Source organism: Carassius gibelio, chromosome B13, assembly GCF_023724105.1.
Source record: "Carassius gibelio isolate Cgi1373 ecotype wild population from Czech Republic chromosome B13, carGib1.2-hapl.c, whole genome shotgun sequence".
Lineage (NCBI taxonomy): Eukaryota > Metazoa > Chordata > Actinopteri > Cypriniformes > Cyprinidae > Carassius > Carassius gibelio.
The window spans coordinates 12,011,925-12,034,690 of record NC_068408.1 but is presented as its reverse complement, the minus strand read 5'-3'; the positions used below and the strand labels follow the sequence as shown (position 1 = coordinate 12,034,690).

General features: G+C 37.6%; 2 protein-coding genes and 1 long non-coding RNA gene across 3 annotated transcripts; 1 reads left to right on the top strand and 2 right to left on the bottom strand.

Annotated features, from left to right (window-relative positions):
• Positions 1–33: 33 nt before the first annotated feature.
• Positions 34–7,057, top strand: LOC127970058 (uncharacterized). The gene is made up of 3 exons (XR_008156493.1): positions 34–187; positions 3,602–3,692; positions 6,113–7,057. It is a non-coding gene; the product is annotated as an uncharacterized LOC127970058 (long non-coding RNA).
• Positions 3,906–11,159, bottom strand: LOC127970053 (protein Wnt-8b). The gene is made up of 6 exons (XM_052572274.1): positions 9,788–11,159; positions 9,224–9,257; positions 7,854–7,992; positions 7,056–7,181; positions 6,086–6,228; positions 3,906–5,117 (listed from the first exon to the last, which is right to left on the bottom strand). Exons 1-6 carry the CDS (start codon positions 9,856–9,858, stop codon positions 4,554–4,556), a joined length of 1,077 nt encoding a protein of 358 aa, XP_052428234.1. The 5' UTR covers positions 9,859–11,159; the 3' UTR covers positions 3,906–4,553.
• Positions 11,160–11,467: 308 nt separating this feature from the next.
• Positions 11,468–21,497, bottom strand: scdb (stearoyl-CoA desaturase b). The gene is made up of 6 exons (XM_052571940.1): positions 21,273–21,497; positions 20,906–21,104; positions 18,974–19,104; positions 14,551–14,756; positions 13,541–13,773; positions 11,468–13,281 (listed from the first exon to the last, which is right to left on the bottom strand). The coding sequence occupies exons 1-6, from the start codon at positions 21,438–21,440 to the stop codon at positions 13,082–13,084; spliced, it is 1,137 nt and encodes a 378-aa protein (XP_052427900.1). The 5' UTR covers positions 21,441–21,497; the 3' UTR covers positions 11,468–13,081.
• Between the last annotated feature and the right edge of the window lie 1,269 nt (positions 21,498–22,766).

Genomic DNA, 22,766 nt, shown 5'->3' with positions numbered 1-22,766 from the left:
AGGAAGTGGGGTTTTCTTTTCAAAATAAAAGTCAATAAACCGTTGGATGCCGGTGATTATAAATTGATTAGTACTTGAGCAATAAGGAAACTTTTACAAATATGTCAATTGATAATTAAATATAGCCGACAGGGTAATCATTAATAGGAAGTGAAACGGAAGACACTAGCACAGCAAAGATCATCAGGTAAGACAACACAAACATAATAACCTAATAAATATCATCATACTTTCCTTGTTGATTGTTCGCAGTATATTTACGACAGTACTTTTGTATTCCACGTTTATGTTATATATAACATGTTTAATCTCTCCATAAATCACAAAATATCACAGTCTCTTTATTTTTTTGTAAAATAACGTCACAATGTTATTAAGAATAAAATGTTATAGAAATCATGATGATATCCTGTAAAAACAAAAGCCTTTATAAAACTGAAGAGTTTGTTGTATGGCTCAATGTGTATCTTGCATGTTTTCTTTCCATTGGTGTGAAAAAAAGACATGTTATGGATTGAATTAGCCCAAGATTTCTACACTGACCAGTGTATGACAAAAATGGTTTAGCCTTTTCGGTAATTATGTCCTTTAAAAAAAATAAAGAAAGAAATTAAATGTCTCACTGTCCCATAGTCCTGGACATCTTAATCGATTAATTACATACCATACCTGTCTTGTTCACACAAGCCTATTGGAAAAGAAAAAGCCAGAGTGTGGATTGAACAGTAGATGGGGATATTGGACAACTGGTTGCTTCGTGGTCGGCCATACTTGATTGTGGTATAAAGAATCTACTGGAATATTCTTAGCCCCTTTATATAACTAAGAATATTCTAGTAGATTCATTGGAGTTACCTGGTTATGTAGGCTACCGTTTTATATCAATCCTGTATATATTTTTATGTATCTATTTCATCACGAACAAAAACACTTTATTAAACTACAGACAAAATACATCTAAGTGAAAAATATTAGACCATACTATGATGTGGATTATGAAGAACATTAATATAAGCACCAGCAGGCCTAAATATGCTAGCACTCTTGGAAATAAACCCCAAAACTTTGAATCCAGTTAATGTGATTCACAGACTGGATACCTTATAATAAATAAAAAAAAAACATTGCGGACGAAATACCTATTAAAGGATATTCATGATCCCTGTTGAACACAAAAGGATATTTTGGAAAATGTCTCAGAGTAAACTATGGCACATTTTATATATATTTAGATGAACTGTACCTTCAGGAATATGGTTAAATATGGTTCTTTGTCGCCTTGAAATGCACGTTTGTTAAATAACAGTTTGTCTTTCTAGTGAGTTTTCCTTGCTTTTGACTCCTTTTGTTTGTATAATCAGTGAGTTATTATACAAACATAGCACGTTGAGTTTAATTTCATGCTTAATATATCGGTTTTGACCTAGCCTGAGTATAGCAACTTGTTTTATAGTAACACAGAGGCTGCACATTCCTGTTGAGATGTAATGTTAACCACTGATCTTATTTAGCTCTTTATAAATATTTTATCGTCAATATAAAAGCACAAAGGAAAATACAGAGGGAAGCCTCAGGCTATAAAAATGCCAATTCTAGTGATCGTGTCAGTGGCAGTAATCACCAGCAGATGGAACTATTGTGCCAAATATTTCTTTAAATGCACCTGTTAATACAAATAAATTTTTTCTTTTTCATTTTCCCCCCAAAAAAACAAAAAAAACCTGTGTTTGTCTTGTCTAAATACCTGACTATTTTAGGAATATGTAAGCCCTAACAAATTCTGCTTTATATTGTTTTAAATATTTTAGGTATGTTTTGGAGTGTATCTTTCATCTGAAAGTCATGTGAATTCGGCTCTGTAAAAAACTAAGAGAATGTCAAAGGAAGAAGACAAATAGTCCTTTCCCACCCACAGCTACACTCACACCCATGCTGACCTTAGTCACCTCTTGGTGTTCTTTCCCTAGATGTCTTAAGTCATAAATCCTATTAGTCAAGGCTTCTCAGAACAATCAAATTTAATTTTCCCAACTTCTGTGGATTGTTTCATCATGTAAGTGTGCTTAGAGAGCACATGGCCATCAGTCACACAAAATAAAAAACTTATAACACTGTATTAGCTGAATATTGTATTTCAATTAAAAAAATACTATACTTTTTTTAACAGATCTTTATTAATAATGGCTTACGAATATACACCATTCAATTTAAAAGAATGTTCGCTGCTGTGAATTCCCATGTATCAGACAACCTAGATGACACGGGACATGCCAAACATGACAAAGTCTAATCTTGTTCTCTTCCCGTGTGTCACCTCACTCTCATGCCCCACTGCAAATCATCCATGGCAAGGCCAACCTTTCAATCGCGACCCTGCATTCATGTGAACACACAACAAATGGAAGTTTAGCAGTAGGGTTTAAGGTTGAATCAATCGAGGCTTGATTTTTCAACCATGCCTTTGGGGATTTTTGAGATGTATTACCTTATTTGTGTTTGATACCATCGCTAGGAAAGATAAACAACTGAGTTCATGATATGCATGCAGTTTTGTCTCTATACTTTCTAAGGATCCAATCATAAAAAATAATGTTGTCTGAATTGTTTGTAGGGCATTTCTTAAGTTATTTTATGCTGATACCATTTATTTTTATAGATAAAGTAAAATTTGAATGTGAATATGAATTTTTTTTTATTTAATATATCTGTAACAATGTGCTGCCTTTATTGGTTATCCTAACAAACTAAATTAGAAAAGTAGGAGGAATTCACTTCATCTCCACATAATTAGCAAGGTGTCAAGGGGAGTTTTTATTTTTGATCTTGATTTCGTAAATAAGATGTCAATGAGGTGCTTCAATGAAACCACAGAGGCTCAGCAGAGCAAGCTATCACCAATAAATAGAGTTTTAATTAGTTTTTCTTTTTTTTAGTCAACATTTAAAGGGCCACAGTTTTGTCACTGTGTTTTACTGCAGGGCTGGCACTTTCACCGATCAGATGGTAGCTGGCAAGTATTTGTTTATAAACCCTACTTGTTTGGGTACAATACTTGAACTAACTTCTATTCAACAAACAGTGTGAATCCATGCAAAGCCTTTTCCCAAAGTCCTTTTGAAGGCGACAGCCCATTGAAGGAGGAGGAGAGGGGGATTAGCATCTTCAGCAGCAGTGCATTTCCGAGGGAGCTGATTAGCTCGCCATTCATTGTTAAATCGAGCAAAGGAAGGCCCTAGAGGACTGAAAAGAGCCAAATAGGTGGGCCTGGAATAAAGCATCCACAGGAAGCCCAACACAGGCTACATGAAGTTTTCCCAACATTTTTTTTTCTCCCGAGATGGCGGCATGAAAAAGGAGATTAGCATACAAAATTAGATGCTAGATGATTTGTGGGGCGACTTGGTTCATGTTTTCTCTCTGTCTCTACAAAGTTAATTAAACTAGCCTTAAACAGTAAAGAAACATCCGAGCGCAAAGCATCGGGAGTGCTTTGAGGATTACTAAGACAGAAAAGGAGGCATTTGTGAAGAAGAAATTGAGAGAGGCGTGAAGGAAGGAAGACTATAATTAAATGCTCTCTCTCATTGTCTCTCTGCCCCAGGGTTATGTGACATCAAGCTGAAGAATACAGAAAGAAAAGGGCTATATATGCCAAAGACAAAGAAATCATTAGGTCTGACCAACGGTCTAAGGTAAATCATTTGGTTTTACACTGTGTGGGACTGGGATTTATGATATGGTCTTTCGGTTCCGTAACACTTGAAATGTCATTATTATAAAGCACATTTACTTTTCCAAGCACAAGACATTAGCAGAGGACGTTTTACTACAAAAAAACTCATTCACATGCATTCAAACTTAAATTAATGAAAGCTTTAAAAGATGATAATATTAGGTGTCTTTAATTACGAAATTGAAAAAAACACATAGAAACATAGAAAGAAACTATCATAGAAAAACAGCACTATAGTATCTGTGCAATAAATTAACAATATACAAAGTGCTTCCTCTTATTTACAGTTCATATACAGTATCAGAGTAAAACTATTGTCAGAATTCTAAAGCGGATGGAAACAGACAAGAAAAAGTAGGCAAGAAATGATTCTTATGGCAGCTGGAGAAGTGGCCTGATAGTGAATTTAAAACCCCTTTAAAAATGATAATTCCAATAAATTATCCATCAAAGTACATCCTTGTTGGTGAATGAAAAGGTTATTTACAGTCTATTGTGCTATATATATCAGTTAGATGCAGTGTTCAGTGCTATCTTACAAATTTATATAGGAATAGCATTCAATGCATTCAAAGTAACAGCTATGGAGATCTACATTCTTAAAAAAATATATTTTTTAAAATGGAATGGAAAGTTTCCATGGATGTTAAAGGTTCTTCATGGAACCATAGATGCCAATTAAGTACCTTTTTTAATTTTAAGAGTGTAGGTGTTCATTAAAGCATTCAGATGGACCTTTGACCTCACTTTATTCCCAAGTTCAGGGTGTGTTCTGAGACAAAAATGTCTGGACCACCGTAACAAATAGTTCATACCATTTCTAGTGCTTCTTTTTCAGCCGATAGCTTTTCCTTCGGCTGGCACTATCATTCTTGACCCGTTTGGTTCTCTTCACACAGTAGTACTTTGTGACCGTTTTGCGGCACTGCTCGCATTTTACAGCGCAACACCAGTGGAATTTGCAGTTGCAGCTGGACACAGTCTCAGCCCTGCGTTCCTCCACAGCCAGACCACACTCTCCACACAGCCGCTTGCAGCTCCGCTTCTCCCATTTGCTCAGATTCTTGCCCTTCCTCAAGCACTCACGGCCCTCTGTTCCCGGCAAGCCCAGAGTGCGGTTCTCCAAGCAGTAGTCGGGGGAATCCTCCAAGTGCACCAACTCTTTGCGTGAGATCGAACTGAACGTCTCGGCGATCGCGCCTCGGCTGGCCGCGCTGTTGCCTGCACCACGCAACAGGTCCACCTTCACGGCTCTGTTATATTTCTCCTTTAGGTAGTTGCCCACCTCTCGAAACTCAGGCAACTGCAGCCAGCAGGTCTGAGTGGTGCAGCTGCCAGACACTCCATGGCACTTGCACGTCCTCTGCATGGTTCCTTTCACTGCCTGGTTGAAGAGAGGATCTCGTGTTAAAGAACTCACTCATTCATGCATTCTAGAGGCAAATGTTCATGTTTCAAAACATTCTAATCAGGACTGAACTCATCAGTCGAAAAATACAATGCGCTCTTTATAGGCACCCTATACATCCACTTAAACAAGCAGAAGGAAACTACGAGTTAAGAGGGAGAGGTTCAAGGTTCAAGTCTGGGCTTTCTCTTTTTTTGGTGGCCGTACAATAATTCCTGACTTTGGCTGAAACAAACAGCTGTCTTTTAAAAAGGAACGCCTCTTTTCTCATTCGCTCGCGTAAGACGCAGAATCAGGGTTTCACATCGAGCTAGATTGTTCGGTGCAGGAAAGGGGTGTATTTATTTTGCATAGCCATTGTCGACATGTTTTCTGTCATAGGCAGACCCAGTGGCAAGTCCATTGAGGAGGAAGTGAAAAAGAATTCTTTCACATTTTTTCAGTTACAATGATGCTCCAGGTGCCAATGAATTGACAAAACCTGCAGACGGGGCACAGACAGGATAAACAAAGAGCACTTGAGCCACATGGCTGTGATCCCCGTGGCTCTCTCAAGTACAACAAAGACCAACATAAATGTAAGATCCTTATTGCAAGAATAAAACTAAACACTTATTTGGGAAGCAACAGAATACAGAACCTTTGCAATGCGCGGACCCCTAGGTCGTCTAATTAAGCTTGCACCACTGATCCCAAGAATCTCAAGTTAAGGCCTCGTCATAAAGGACATTCACAGGCTGTAAATAGGCCCTTCTGGTACAGCGCACACTCTATTGGGAGAGCGAGTGGCACCTTGCTTATAGGGCCATGAATGAAACTCTTGGGTGGTAAGCTATCATTAAGAAGCACTGAAAAATGATTCAAAAGCCACTCCGCGAGCTGTTGGTGGCCGATGGACGTGCCTCAATTTTAGGCCCCCGAATAACCTGAATGACTTCATATACCTTGCGTCCTACTTCATTGTTGTGCAGGTTCATGGCGGCTCGTGCGTCCTGTCCAGTTTCCAGTGCATCTACAAACTGCTTGGAGATGGCCTCTCCGAATCCAACATTGTCGCTGCAGCCTCCCCATAGCCATCCCTGACCACCTGAGATGACAAGAATTGTTGCGTATATATATTAGTAAATGTGGCATATACTTTTATAGAAATTACTTTTGTTAAATATTGACAGCATTTATTGAAAAAAATGATTGTCACAAAAATAATTTGCACTTTTCCTTTTGCCAAAAGCAGGATTATGGGAAAGGCACTTAAAATAGAGCCAAATATTGGAGTTATTAGACTATACGTTATTATACTTGTACATTGCCATTCAAAAGTTTGATAATAAAATTATTTCCTATTTTATACAAAAAATTAAATAAAGTTTAAATGTGACTGTAAAGAAAGATAAATGTATGACCATTTCCACAAGAATATTAAGCGGCACAACTGTTTTCAATATTGATAATAAAAAAGAAATCTGTCTTAAGCACCAAATCAGCATATTAGAATGATTTCTGAAGGATCATGTGACACTGAAGACTGAAATAATGCTGCTGCTGAAAATTCAGCTTTGCCATCCCAGGACTAAATTGCATTTAACATAAAAAATATATATAAATATAACTATTCTAACTGTATTTTTACTGTTATAAATGCAGCCTTGGTAAATATGAGAATATTACTGACTCCAAACTTTTGAACTGTATAATGTATAATATAAACATATTTAAATGAATTCTTCTGTTAAAACTGGAAAGCTGGAATGATGTTCTTGTCATTTTAGGGTTTTAGTTTTAGGTTTTAGAGAGTCGTGGGAATAAAGATGTTCAATTGAATATAACTTTACAAAATGCACAAAATATAGTTAACCAAAAATATCCCTTTAATGCTGACCGACTTTCCATCTATGCTGAGATTTAGTTTATCACCTCGTTGGCCGTTCCTGGTGTCATCACATCCACAGTTGTCAAAGTCACCGAGGCTGCAATTCCTGGTGAGGGTATACATGACTCCAGCAGAGCTGATGGCATGGAAAAATGCTGTCTCTCTGTTGGCTGTGATCAGAAACAACACTGAAATGAATATGCTGTGGAAATGCTATTTTATGTATCTTGTCTATAAAATATCAGGTTCTAGGCTACTAAAATACAAACACTCAACACCATTGATTTTCTTCCTCATTAGATAATTTACTCATCTTTAACATCAATCTCAGTAATGATGGCTTTTGACTCTTATTCCACTGCATCAAAGTATGCATGGAGTAGTGCTGTTGGTCTGCTCTCATACATTGTCAGTCTGGGGTCGGCACTGGTCTGCGACAGGTCCCCTCTTTGGCACTTCAGGAATGCCTAATGAAAGGAGTCTGAGGCAAACCTTTGACCCACACCCTTTGACTTGAGAGGGCGTCCATTTCACTCACTCACTCTGGTGCACAATATCCCCTTGGTGGCTTTTCTATTTGCCTATTAACAGACCAGGTTTAATTGACTCAAGAATGCAGTGTTTTCAGGCACATTAACATTGGGAGATGCTTCTCTCTGCTTTAAACAGGATCGTTTTAAGTGCTGTATCTGTGATTGATACGGGTGGGCTTTGAGTCACTAAACACACAGTATACATAACACACACTCTGGTACGTTTATTCTATTAAAATATGTGTATTTTGAAAGACTTGAAAGCACAATATACATAAGACAAGCATCAGCAGAGGTCATAGTTCTCACCGCTTCTGAGTCCACTGTGGGCGGAGAGCTGAAGAGCCCTCTCCGGGCAGTTCCAGCGGTCCCACGCAAACTGATACTTGCACTCTTCAATCCCACTTTGAGCTCCTGCAGCTACACTGCTGGAGTAGATCAAGTAGGCCTGAAACAATGTAAACCACACCGAAAAGATTTGGGATGAAATACACATTCAATATCAAGTGACTAAAATTAAAATCTCACCATGCACAGTTCAGTTCATATAAAAATGCACCTGTATGTTGATTTTTAAAATGATGATCTTTAAACATTTAAAAAGCAGTAAAATTACCCCATGTTTATAAAAAATGTTTCCCTGTGGTTCTACATTATAAAACGTTTATTTGCTGTATATTCATTTAATAAATCACATGTTTTAAGATTGGCTTTTACGGTTAACTAAAACCAAAGAAACACATTTGTTATTTGAATTAACAAAAAAAATGTATTTTAAAAAACATTGGAGAATTTTTTTTTTAAATTCATCTAGTTCTAGGAAAATCATTTTCTCATCTTCTCATTTGATGTATCCAAATAACTTAAACGAAAATAAAAATGATACAAACTATGTAGACATCAAAAAACAAAAACTAATAAAAATTATTTAAAAAAAACTACAAATACTAACATCTTAGCAAAAGTTAAAATTTAAAATATAAAAATAAAAACAAATAATGTTATCTTATTGGTACAACAATAATGCTAAAAAGAGTACCAAAATGACACCATTACTTCTATTACAGTAATTTTAGAATTAGAAATATTAGAAATATTAGGTTAAATGTTTCACTATAGTTGCAATGTGGTGTAAAATGTATGTTTGCTGTATATTCATTTATTAAATGAAATATTTTTTAGAATTAATATTAAAGTTATAATTATTAAAATACCAGGGTAAATGTTTTTTTGCTGTTCAACCAGAAGTGCACAGAAAAAGTAACAAAAGGGTCTATGTGGCAGTGAAACTGTGGTTTATACAATCTAATATGTCTCAAGTGGTTTAGAAGAGACAGCACCACAAGTGCTCTCACGGGCGGCTGGGTTGTTAATAATGACCACCCACCAAAGGCCCCTTCCCTTGCCACTCAGTAAAAAGTCCTCACAACTTCACATTGTGAATGAGCTGAAGTGTGTGAAAGCTATATGGTCCAGTCCACCCCAAGCAGCACGTAATACCTAATCCACAGAAGATACAGCACCTGTGATGCAGCGAGTCTTTTAATTTGCCACTTGCTTGCATTATGATCACAGGGTCAACGTCAAACATTAACTACCCAAATCCATCCATTTTTACTTTTTTAAGTTTCTCTCTCCTGATAAAGATCAACAAAGCAGATCAAAAGATGGTGGCTTACCTTCGGGCCAGTCATCAGGAAATTATTCACTGACCTGGAAGAAAGAGCAGGCTATTAAGTCAGCTGACCTATTACTTGTATTTGTTCCTCTTGAAATTTCAAGTAAAGCATTACATTGATAAAACATAATTTCTTAACATTTTAAAATAATTGTATCTAATTACAAATAAATCACTGACCATTAGGACATTTTTAAATTAAATGTACAGTCTCAAAATGAAAGTTTTGAATGGAGTTTCACATAGGCTTTATATAGACTATAACATGTAGCCTATATATGCATACAAATTTAAATTTGTAAAAAAAAAAAAAAAATCATAATAATAAAATAATAATTTGACCTGTAATGAGAACTGATCAATTTATAATGAGAACATAGCGTTTCGCTCTTCATCAGTTTTTGCTCTAGTATAACCAATGAAACGAGGCTCAAAGCATCCCGACTTTTTAATCCAGATACCCAGAAATAAACACAGAATGTAAAAGCTCGATATAAATACACATATATGCTAAATTTAGCATCAACATCGCCTGCGTAAAGGAAAAATAAACCGCCGAACTCACCAACTGCAGCAAGACCTCATGTGAGCCATTAGGATGAAAGCGTAATAATAAACCTCCAAATGCATGAACATCCTGAGAGAGACGGCTGGCAGACTTTTCTTCACCTTGGAAAGCAGATGGGTCTGCAAGAGCTCTATATAACCTACATCCAGAATTCAGAGGCTGGGGGTCTCATGTGTGAGCCAAGGGGGTTCTGAAATGGAGCTCCTCTCATCCCAACAAGAGATTATCTGCTTAATTAAAGATTTTCCCTTTTCTTACTCGTTCAGCCAATCAGAACTATTGTACCAGAGAGAGATTGAAATGATCAAAAGGGCACCCTGGGCTCCTCCAGGACAAACAGCTGGGAAGAGCTCCCTGCGTGCTAACAGTTGGAGTGAATTAATATGAAATCAGGATGGCATCTCTAAGGTTGTGCCTTAAAACTCAATTTCAAGAGCAGCATGAAAGGGTTTGATACAGTAGTGGCTGATAAAGCTCAAGGATTACTGACATTATCTACTGGCTCAAACGACACATGCTATTTAAAGCGTTCAGATTGAGCGTTTTGAATAATTTAGCTACATATTATTTTAAATTAAGTAAAAGTATGTTTAAATGCTGTTTAGAAAGGCTAATGAATTAGATTAAAAGCAAATAGGAATAATATTCCAAACTATTGGGGGAAAAAATTGTAGAATGACAAAAATAATGCATATAGCATATAGCTCTTGTCTAATTTCAGCTGATTCCGTTAAAGTTATTACGTTTCCAAGCAATGCGTTACGTTAAATCCATGCTCGTTATAGTTAAATTAAGAGATTCAAATAGCCTTGAACAGCAGGAATTAACAGATAAATAGGATAAGATTGTTTTTACGTTTTTTTCATGACGACTTCATAATTCTTTTCAGAGTGTTATTTTACCTTTAATCTCAGTTTAGTCTTTAGCTGACCCCTCATGACCTTTAGGTTCAGCTTCTGTGACGTCCTCGTATCTTCTCGTGTGCAAATTAGGATTAGTAAAGATATTTGAGAGATTCCAGAGGGATGTTTTTGGATTACGCTCTGAAAGGCTTCCATGAGACCGAAGTAAAACGAATTTGCCACTTGAAAGAGATTTTAAAATTCATTCCTAAATCCGCTGTTTGGTTTATCTGAATGCGAGTATTAGCCTATGCTATCCTACTGTCGTAAAAATCTAACCAATCTAACGTTCCAAAATGAATATAGACCTATCCTTGATTGATATTTTCGATGAGCAATCTCGGTTTTACTTATTTAGGCTTATTACCATGTAGGTTACTCCCCAAATGTTATTCTTTCACAGCTGAAATATAAACAAAACTACCAATTAAAAATCAGGAATTTAGTAATTCAGGTAGATTTCCAATAAATAAGATAATCAAAAAAACATAAATATTTACTCGCTTGCTTAATTAGGCTACGTTTTGTAATTTAGCTCTCCATAGAAAATCATTAATCAAATAGGACATAAAATTTAAAATCATTAAACAATTTTTTTTTTTTTACTAAAATCATGCACCGCTATATCGCGCAGGGGTGAACGCACATTATCGGATAAATAGCACGGAGTAAACCGTTTTCATTTTTGCTTAATAAACTGACATGGTGGTCTCACTCACTCATGATTATATGAATATAATCTGTGGTCTACAAAAGAAAGTTATCTGAGACTACATTTTCAGATATACACACATTTTATTCAGTTAAGAAAAGATTAAAATTGATTCATAACAAAACTCACGGTACAAGTCGGTACAATTCCACATTGAGAAATTTTGGTTTATGGTACATGAAACAACATTCCTTGAAAATGTGCCCATTAAGGCTCCCAGACATCAAAGGTCAACACAGTATAAATAATGAAGCTGTAAAACAGTGTCAGTTTGTGTTTCTTCTTAAAAACGGGTGTATGTTTTAAATATATAAAGCATTTGGAATTTTTTACATTTGAAAAACGCATTCCACTATCAACCTATAAACATTTATGAGAAAAAAATATATATGTAGGGAGCTACACATGGTCATTCATTAGTCACAGAAGAGCTAAGAAAACAGCTCGCCCTGAATGACTTAAAACTTCATAAGTTTGAAATATTTTTTCTGATGTTATACATCATCTTTGTATTTTCAATTTTGAGTCTAACCCAAAATTTGAATATATAGGCCTATTTTATAAGGCAAAGGGCACAATTCTATCTGATAAAGACATTTAAATATTCCAATCCTCGGATTACATCATAAGGACAAATAAATGTCCTATAATAAATCTGCTAGAATAAGTGTAGACCTTAATGCTTTTATTCTAACAGATACATTTCTTTCAAAATGTTTTTTTTTTTTGGTTAAATATCCTTTCATAATACTTGAAATAGACCTTTCATACTAATATATTTTTAATTAGAAAAGAGTTCACCATATAGGTTTACCTGGTCATTTAATAGGTCATTTTATGGGACCACAAGAATGAAAACCAGATAAATGCACGATGCAACATGGAAAATAATGATTAAGAAATAAACTTTCTGATAAATTGCTCATTTTACTTGAGGGAATTCCTCATTACAAGCATCACTGATCTGAGGAAATTTGCATTGGCATGTACAATAGAAATAAATTAGATTAAATAATTTATATTTTTATAAACCTATTCTTACCAGAACTAACCATATAAGTCGACATTTAAGCTCAATTGAGAACAATCTTTCCATGGACTTTTCTATGGAACAGTCTTATTTGACTACATATACTGACCTATAAAAAACTATTTTGGTGGTTGTTAAATTTATTTCAGTTTCAAATGGAAATCAGCTTTAATCATCTAAGAAAATATAATATTGTGGCAGTATATAAATAGCATGTCCTCTTAATTTTACAGCTTGTACAGCTCGCTGGAAGGATGTTTTAAAATCATAACAGTAACTGCTTAGCCAGAGAAAACATGGGTCAACCTATTCATGGGAGAAGGCTGTAATGAGGCACATGGCAGTTTAACTATTGAAGTACCATCTCTTGTCTCTTGAGGCAGACTGAGACATAAATATCCTCCTAATCCATGGCCTTTACCATCTCTGAAAATAATCTCCCACAGTCCAATACATGACATGAAAAGGAAAGAATTCTTAAGAACACATTAGTCCAACACACTCTAGTTTCTTATTTCATATGAGAGTGTATATAGATCAATCTTCATTGCACACTAAGAAATGCTGCAAATGCTTTTGTATATGTTGCCTTATAATTTTTTTTTTGTTTGTTTTATTTTATTTTTTTGTCATATGTACTAAACAAATTAACCACTTTTGTGGCTGCCATCACCAGTGCGTTGGACGCGGGCCATGATGGTCTCATGATTTACCCTCCTGCAATCCTTGGCCAATCCAAAAAAGCACATGAGATCTATAAACGCCTTGGTCAAATTCAGCTGACTGCCAAACTCACTTGCAGCGTAATCATGGGGGAATGTGTGATGATAATTGTGAAATCCTTCACCTAAAATTAAACACATGTTTCCAATCAGTACATACCAAATTATGTTCATTTCAAATAAATGTAGTTATTTTAAACTTTCTATTCATCAATAATCCTGAAAATGAAAATGTAAACAGAAACTTTAAACAAAATAAATGCTTTTGTATTTTTAAATATATGTCAATAAATAAATGTGCGAACTAAAATATATATATATATATATATTTTCCAACAAAATTGAATTAACATTAATCTGTAAAAGAAAAGACACTGTTCTTACCGATGGCACTGAAGGCAACAAACTTGTTCTCTCTGGGATTGATGTTGTGGTCATAAGGCCTCATTCCCCACATGTGAGCTGCACTGTTGACCAGCCAGGTCGCATTAAGGGACACAGTGTATCTCAACACACAAGGAACTAAGTAACTGATCAAAAGGCTCTCGTCCCAAAAGAACCAAGGTACAAACGTGGGAATGAGAAAGCACATCACCACCACAGATAACTTGTAATGCCTATGGACAGAGAAATTAAAGATTAAAAACAACAATTTCAATAGCCTTTTTATCACTGCTTCACACTTGTTTTTCACATGTTCTTCTATGCATATCATAGATTTTCTGAATTAACATTGGTTGTTAAACCTTAGTTGGAGCACAACATGCAGTTTGAAATGCTGACTAACCAGCTATTCTCCTATTATCTGTTCCAGCAATAAAACATGTTCTTAAACTCTTATCAAAAAGCTCAGGACTTGTGTTGGATGTCATTCAAAGGAAGGGATATTGATTATTCCAAAGTAGCTAGTGCTAAATATAAGGCCTGGTTCAGATGGTAGCTTCCAATGGCGGGGTCACAATGGTGTAATGACAACAGTTTTCTATTGTAATATTTGTTTTCTAATGTAATAATTAATCCTTTTTTATGTCTCATTCCTGTGATGGCAAGTCTGAATTTACAGCAACCATTACTCAAGTCTTCAGTGTCACATGATCTTTCAGAAATTATTCTCATGTGGTGCTAAAGAACCATTTCTTATTATTATCAATACTGAAAAATCTTGTGCTGCATAATATTTTCAGGGAAAATTGGATTTTCTTTAGGATTATTTGATGAAAAGAAAGCTCAAAATATCAGTATTTATTTGAAACTTAAATATGTTGTAACGATATGAATGTCTTTACTGTCATTTTAATCTATTTGATGCATCGTTACATAATAAAAGTATTAATTAAATTAATTACATTTTTTTTTACAAAGCTGAGTATGAAATACCACAATTTCTCACTGACCTCCTCTGAAACATTACAACCCCATCTGCTTTTAGATCAGCGAGCTCCAGTTTGCGTCCTTTCTCAATAACTTCTGGGTGTTTGCGGACCAGCAGCCAGCCGATGTGAGCGAAGAAGAATCCTCTGCGGGCATTGTGTGGGTCTGCCTGAGTCTCTGAAAACTTGTGATGGACACGATGGTCTCTGGCCCACTCATAGATATCATTCTAAAAAGATATATATTCATTATTATTGTAATTATATATTATATCTGTCATACTCTATGTTGAGTACAAGAGAGTGAAAAGTGAACTAGAAACATCTTGGTTACGTACGTAACTCTCGTTCCCTAATGGAGATGTTATGTTGTGACAACATTTCCTTGAGAGCCCAAATCCACTCTGACTTTCGACAAATGGATTTTGCATACTTGAGCCACTCCCCGTGCATACTGGTATAAATAGGCGACAGGTGGATCCACTCATTAAGTTTTACGCTGAGGAGCCAAGAACTTGTCCATGGCAAGCAGCGATGGTCGGAGGTTGTGGCATGGGGACATAATATCTCTGGGTTATATGTTACCAAGACGTTCACTTTTGTTGGTCACTACGAGTTATGTTGTCCATGGAAAGTGCCACAACCTGAAGCCCATCACAACCCTGTAACAATGCAAATGTTGACAAGCAGCCCCATGTCAGATAAATGCTACGCAAAGGTTCTAACCTTCCCAATGTCCCAGCACAAATTCGCTAACCTTGGCTCCTACATGAACCAAAAGGTGAGCTGCTGAAGATAGCCAAGCTGCTGTTCCTATGACAGAATTTTTTTCATAAGAGATGGGATTTTGACCACCATGAAAGGTGCTTCACACGTCTCCTGTCTAGCTTTGCAGTAACAAAGGGGAAGCGAGCCTTTTAGAGAAGGGCACTACGGAGAACACATCCTGCTCATAGGAAGGTAACGTGGAGACACTGATATGTACACAGTACTGGGGCAGTACTATGGAATGGTCTCTGAGGCAGGTCCTACCTAGGAGTAGGGAGGAACGGCTGCCAGCAGAAGCTGACAGAGCGGTCTCTCAAAGGGAATACACAGTTCACAGAGAGAGAATCCATTCCATGGAAGAATACACATAGGGGATCGCCTGCAAGGAATCACCGGGCCTGACGTCAGACTGCTTACTGGAGGAGGAAAAGGCACTTGCATTCCTGGGTGAGGGGGAATGGCGCAGCAAGCGTGACACTGGCCGGCTATTCCTGCCACTTACCTGTTACCCAACACACGGGAAGAAAACGACTCAACGCAGTGACTGTAAATTCTCGTAAAGGTGTTTGGTGTCACCGAACCCACAGCTCTACAGATGTCTGCCAGAGAGGTGCCGTGCGCCAGTGCATAGGAAGAGTGAGCACTCACCCCCAGGGGGCATGGCTTGCCTTGGGAATGGTAGGCGATAACATCTTCTATCCAATGTGACATCCTCTGCTTGGTGACAGCCTTCCCTTCCTGCTGACCTCTGTAGCAGACAAAGAGCTGCTCAGAGCTTCTGAAGCTTCTGGTGCGGTCCACATATATGCGCAACACTTTTGAGGCACACAGAAACACCAAGGCTGGATATGCCTCCTCCAACCTCTGCTTGGAGACAGCCTTTCCTTTCTGCTGACCTCCGTAGCAGACAAAGAGCTGCTCAGAGCTTCTGAAGCTCCCGGTACGGTCCAAATATATGCCTGCAGGTTTACCACATGATTGCGAAAGGTCATGGTTGGAACCATCCAGGCTGGGGTTTCAGGACAATGTAGGAGTAGTCTGGCCTGAACACAAGAACACACTTTTCACTCGCTGACCCTCTGGATGGAAGGAGAGCTGTCTTACCAGACAAGAACTTAGGCTCAACGTAATCCAGGGACTCAAAGGGATCCCTCTGAAGGCCAGCCAGGAAAGTAGAGAGATCCCAGAAGGGCACCAGGGGTGGCCTACAAGAATTGAATCTTCTGGTACCCCTCAGGAACCTGACAATGAGATTGTCGAAGGAGCTATAGCCTGACTGATCATGTTTACAATGTGACATGCAACATGATAGTAGACCACCCTGCCAGTTGATGTACGAGACAGCCGCAGTGTAGTGTGTGTGGACCAACAAGTGCTTGTCTTGCAGCAATGGTCGGAACTCCCGCAAAGCCAGATGCATTGCCAACAGATCTAGGCAATTGATGTGCCCCGAGCACCAAGGCTGCCTGCCCGTTGCATGTAGTGCCCCAACCCGTACTGGAGGCATCTGTAGTGACAATGGCATGCCGGGACACTTGTTCTAAGGGAACCCTGGTCTAAAGAAAGGCAAGGTCTGTCCAGGGGCTCGGGAGCATAACCAGTGCTGAAGTGGTCTCATATAAAGCAATTGGAGTGGCGTAACTGCGGCTGAGAATGCCATATGCCCCAGAAGCCTCGTGATATTTTCAGCGATACCACATTCCGGCCTCTGAAGGAACTTCAGGCGTCTGAAGACAGTTGAGATGCATAATCACTGAGTCTAACTCTATAGCAAGAAAAGACCTCTTTTACATGTGGGAGAGTTTGCTCTTTGGCTGAGGTGCCATAGCACCGGGTCCCTGTGATCGAGCAACTGATCTCGTGACCAGTCTTGATGAACCAGTCATCAAGGTAATTGAGGATCCTGATGCACACTACCCATAATGGAGAAAGGGCGCCCTGCATGACCTTTGTAAAGATACGGGGGGACAGGGACTGCCCGAAGGGGACCCTTGAATGCAAACCGTAGGAACGGCCTGTGTCTAGGAAGAATCCAGACATGAAACTAAGCGTCCTTCAGGTCGACCGCTGTAAACCAATCCTGGGGCTGGATGCATTTGATGATCTCAATCTTTGATCAATCAACACCTTAAATCAGAGATTGTGAAAGGCCCAATTCAAGACACACAGATCCAGGATTGGCCAAAAGCAACTGCCTTTCTTGTGCAAAATTAAGTAAGGGCTGCAAAACCCTGACTTAATCTTGACTGGAGGGATAGGCTCGATTGCTTCCTTCTTCAAGACAAAACTTGACCTGCCACCTAAGTCTTGAGAATGCTGCTGAACCTGGGGGGGTCACCTGGCAAACTAAATCACGTAGCCAAGTTGAACTGTCCGAGTGAGCCATGTGTTGGGCAGTGCGAGCCATGCTTTCAAGCTCCATGCGAGTGGCACCAAAGGGATAATCGACAAATTTGTGGTGGTGCAGCAGTGGGAAGTCATGCTCGATGGTACAGAAGGCATTGCGTCCTGGCTCATCACAGGAGGATTCCGCAATCTCTTGGCTGCTGGCAATAGGGGGCACCATGGGCGAGAGTAAGGAGGCAGCACATCGCTCAATGTCAAACCATGTGCCTGATAACATGGAGAAAAATGAAACAGCTCTTTTTTTTCGAAACTGTGGGTACTGCTCCTGGAAAGAGCAGCTTCCTGAGTTGCCCAAGTCAGGGCCGCTTTGTCATATTTTAAGAGGACTTCGAGACACAGGGAGCGCCACTGTCCAGAGGTGGTGATGCACCGGCCTCAACAGTGTCTCAGGATGGGGTGGAGGCGCTCTTGAGGACGCAGGGGGGTCCCCTTGCTGACAAGCGGGCTGAGCCTTGGCCCGCAGCTGAGCTGTGGCAGCTGGAAGATCAGGCTGGGGCAAAATGTGCTGGATTGCCTCGGTCTGTCTCTGCACTGCAAAGAACTACTGGGCAAAGTCCTTTTGCTAGTGTCATGAGGGCAGCCGTCAGCTTACAGGCTTTGGACAGGAGACACGGACGATGACTCCATGCTCTTTTAGTTGAAGCACCCATGGGAATAGCTGAATCAACTGGGACACCGCTGTTTGTGCCGTCACGCCAACCAGGAACAGCTTCTTGCTTCCAGTCAGATCAGAAACGCTTTGTGGAGAAGAAATCATTCACCCACTTGGCTCCGAAGCAAAATTCTGAATGAGTGGATGCACCTGTTGCATATTTATACCTTTTATGCATGGTGAATGGCTCAGGTATACAAAAAAAACACAGAAAATTAATTGGCGTTTTCTCTGAAAGTCAGAGCGGATTGGGGCTCTCAAATAAACCCCTTATGTCTTCACGACATAACTCATAGTAACCAACAGAAAGGGAACTGCAAAATTAAGACATAGTATAAAAAATATATATATATATATATATGCACATATAACAAGTGTAAGCAGTCATTTGACAGATACTTTTATGCAAAGTGTCTAACACTACACTATTACAGGGACAATCCCAGGTGGACATCCTGGGGTTAATTGCTTTGTTTAAGGTTGCTTTGTTCATTGCTCGGTTTGAACCTATTATCTCAGATCTTTAACGACTATGCCCTTCTTTAACCACTACGAGATGCATTCAAGTTTACAGCATTATTTAATGTGGAAAATTGTTTCATCCACTTAATAATTTTTTACCTGAAAAGCCATGGAGTTTCCAATTGCTAGGAACATTCGTAGTGGCAATGATGCTTTGTAGGACCTGTGGCTCCAAAGGCGATGGGCGCCGGCGGTTATTCCTAGAGCGCTTAGCATGAAACACACTCCCGCTGTAACATTAATAGAGAAAATAGAACAGAATGTTTAAAAACTAATTAGTCTGAACTACACACAGCTTCTATACTGTGTAACAGTGTGTGCACCCTTGATTTGCTCTATGAGAGGACAAAATTTCTCCCTATGTGTTGTCAGACAAGGCTGCAAGGTATGTGGGATACCAGGCCACAGACTGTGAAGAAGGGCACATTGTTATGACTCAGCTCAATTTACAATGGAGAGCCTATTTCAACAGCAATTGTTCTTTGTTCAACAGGGTGCAATATTATGCAGCACTGTAATGCCAAAAATGTACACAACAGTGGAGCACAGTTATAGATTTTGGTAGGATTTCAAATTATTCACTGGACTCGCTATTACACACACGCATGCTTACAAAACACTTTTAGCATTGGTCTACATAACAAATTTAGCTGAGAAATTTAGCTGGCCTTGACATATTTTCACTTTTGGATAAAAATGTGACAATAATTTAGCATATCTGAGAATACATAATCTGTAAGAGAAGAACACCACCACACTTATGAGATGAAATGCCTGCAAAACAAGAAAGGGAAACTGGGGAGTTTTGCTGAGTAAAACCAATTATACTGCACATGAGCGATAGAGGTTAAATCATAAAAGTTGTAAGTTAGTAAAAAAAAAAAAAATTATTAAAGAAAAAAAAATAAAAAAAAGAAGAGGAAAAATATATTTTGAGCTAAGAAAGTTAAATGCCATGTCTGATTTCTAGTTTGATTCATATTCATGCCATGGATGTTAAAAGACAAAACTGATATAATACAAATCAGCAGGTTTTCCTGTTTAATTTGATATATAAAATCCACTAATGACTTGAAGTAAATGTTTACTATATTTACTTTTTTGAGTCCAAATAAAATGAGGGTTATGGTGGGGATGGTTTAGGCTTATAAATATAGCCTATATTCTAAAATAATGTATGTGCATGTGTCTATCGATCTATCTAGTGCTGTATTGTAACAAAGTAATAATACTTTTGGGAGTATCTGTACTTCACTTGAGTTTTTTATATTTCAGCCATATGTCACCAAAATCACACATACAACACGTATATTTATTAGTCTTTTAAAACTCAAAATGCTTCTGAATGCGTTTTCTATTTATATAATTTGATATAGTTCACTTAATCTATCACACAAAGAGTGATAATACATGTAATAATAATTTTATGCAAGTTCAGTAAAGCAATGTGACTTACTTTTTAGAGGTAATTGCTTGTTTTTGCTCAATTTTGCCAACTAAAATAGTTCCAAACAAAGATCACAAAGCACTGTTTTGCATCTCTGAGCAATGTACAGTGTTTAATTATTGATTGAATCAGCCTTTTGAACGAATCGGTTGATGAAAATGAACACACACACACACACACACACACACACACACACACACACACACACATATATATATATATATATATAGGCCTATATTTATTTGCTTCATTTCTATTTTGCATTTAGGCTACTTGTACTTTTACTTTCAATGCTTAAGTATGTTTAAGTTTATTTATTTATTTCGTACTTAAGTACAATGACTTTTACTTAAGTAAAATTCTAAACGGTGACTTCAACTTCTACCAAAGTCATTTTCTGTTAAGATAGCCTATCTGTATGGCTTTCAGGTATACACCACTATGTACACAAAACATGTAGTTGCAGACAATACAACATTATCCAGTCTCGTTATACATTTATATTAGGACATAACAATAAAAACGCAGTAAAAACAAACGTCAGTTCATATAATCAGAATTAACAGTAACATAACGTTACTCACTCCATATCAGCGTTAAAGATGAGACAGATGGAAGAATCATCAGACCATAAAGAGCTCCTAGGTGCAAAAGAGACATTAATATAACGTTTCTCCATACGATTTTCACTGGAGGACTCGGGCCCGGTTTCTCCTCGTAAGCATCATCATAAACATCCTCTGTCGTCGTTTCAGCCATTTCTTTCTTGCTCGTTATTATCTCCTGTAAAGAGAACGATTCGATTATATTTTCACGACCGACGGCAAAGAAATGCCATCTGTCATTTCAGTCATCGTCATTATTATTAAAGACAAAGCCCTCATTCAATGAATACATTACATTCTGCACAAACCGGGTGTGACTTCTGACTCAATAAAGGCACGCGCTTACCTTGTTTGCGATGCAACCATAAAGAATTGTCGCAATTTGCTTGATGCTAGCAGGCAGATTCCCCCGTCGAGTGATTAATTTTTTTTGCGTGTCTAAGCCTCTGATTTCGTTTAAAATGATACAATTGGGCGAGGCTGAGAGGATGCCGTTTAGCCCTACCAGTTTCATTGGTTGCCTTATCTGATGCGTATGTTGTGGATGCCATGTAGCCTACTCTGCTGTTTGATAGCCGACACTCCGATACAGATCAGATAACATCTCTACAAAGCTGTTTTTTTGTTGTTGTTGTTGTTGTTTTTTGTTTTTTTCATGTGTAAATTAGAAAATGCAGGTCTTTGCTATTCGAGCCCATATTTCCTGAATAAATGTTTGTTATACACGGTTTGCTTACACGTTTCAGTGTAATACTTTTTCAGCACATATAAATATATCTGTGTGTGTGTGTGTATGTATATATATATATATATATATATATATATATATATATATATATATATATATATATATATATATATATATGGATGTATATATATATATATATATATATGGATGTATATGTGTGTTAGTGGTATAGTGAGTTTTATAATGCTATAAATACAAATGCAAACCTTTCAATATTTTCCAAGAATAAGGTTATTTTGTTACTATCTAGGTCTAAAATGGTAGCATTGGATTACTGGAGAACATAAGCCATCTTCCTTATGTACTAAAATGACATCAAATCTGTAGTTCTTCAAATAGGAATTAGTTACTATAATTTCCCATAGACTGTATGTCCAATTTCAAAATGTACTGCTGCACACATTATAGTAATTGAATTGCATTGTTTTTGTACACTCGTCACGGTTTTGTGTTACACTAAATGGCTCAGTGTTTTAACACTGGTCAAGAAGCATTTACTTAATGGTTGCTCAGTCGGTGCACTAACTATAAAGTTTTTGCCTAGTTCTGTAGGTGATTTGTTGTAAACTTGCTTCATCCAAATGATCAGCCCTTCTCAGGCACATGTAACTGTGTCATACTGAAGCCTATGATGGTGGTTTTGTGTCCAAACTTAAACAGAAAGACCATATATGGAAATTATACTTGTGTTCATCATGTGTTTATTCTGTGGTGGATTCATATTTTCAAATGTGAACTTGTTGTTAATGCTTAAGAAATCGGTTATATTTTCATAACCAGCTTGCTCAGAAAAGCCAGTGTATTTATCTATACATACAAAATTTGTGAAGTTGTATGATCAAGAAAACCAGACCGATTCCTTAAAACAAGTTCCTGAAGACCGATTCATCATTAAGCGTTCACATTTGAAAATATCTAACTGCACCACATCTATGCAACACTGCAGAATATAGAGGGATGACGCAATAGCACCCTCTTGTGATTAAAGTAAGGGATCTGTAATAGAATCAAACAAAACATATGGGTTTACAAATGTGTTAAAGTAATTGAGATGCTAGTATATTGTTTAACTAAGATAAAATAGCATGTTCT

Bases quoted from the DNA above. Each gene is read 5' to 3' on its own strand.
- LOC127970053 (XM_052572274.1), bottom strand. From the start codon at position 9,858: ATGTTCATGCATTTGGAGGTTTATTATTACGCTTTCATCCTAATGGCT. The intron at 7,993-9,223 runs GTAAGCCACCAT...ACATTGTTTCAG, and splicing joins TCCTGATGACTGGCCCGAAG to GCCTACTTGATCTACTCCAG. The intron at 7,182-7,853 runs GTGAGAACTATG...TTCTGATCACAG, and splicing joins CCACAGTGGACTCAGAAGCG to CCAACAGAGAGACAGCATTT.
- scdb (XM_052571940.1), bottom strand. From the start codon at position 21,440: ATGAAACTGGTAGGGCTAAACGGCATCCTCTCAGCCTCGCCCAATTGT. The intron at 14,757-18,973 runs GTAAAAAATTAT...ATATCTTTTTAG, and splicing joins GAAACTCCATGGCTTTTCAG to AATGATATCTATGAGTGGGC. The intron at 13,282-13,540 runs GTAAGAACAGTG...GTTTAATTTTAG, and splicing joins TGTTGCCTTCAGTGCCATCG to GTGAAGGATTTCACAATTAT.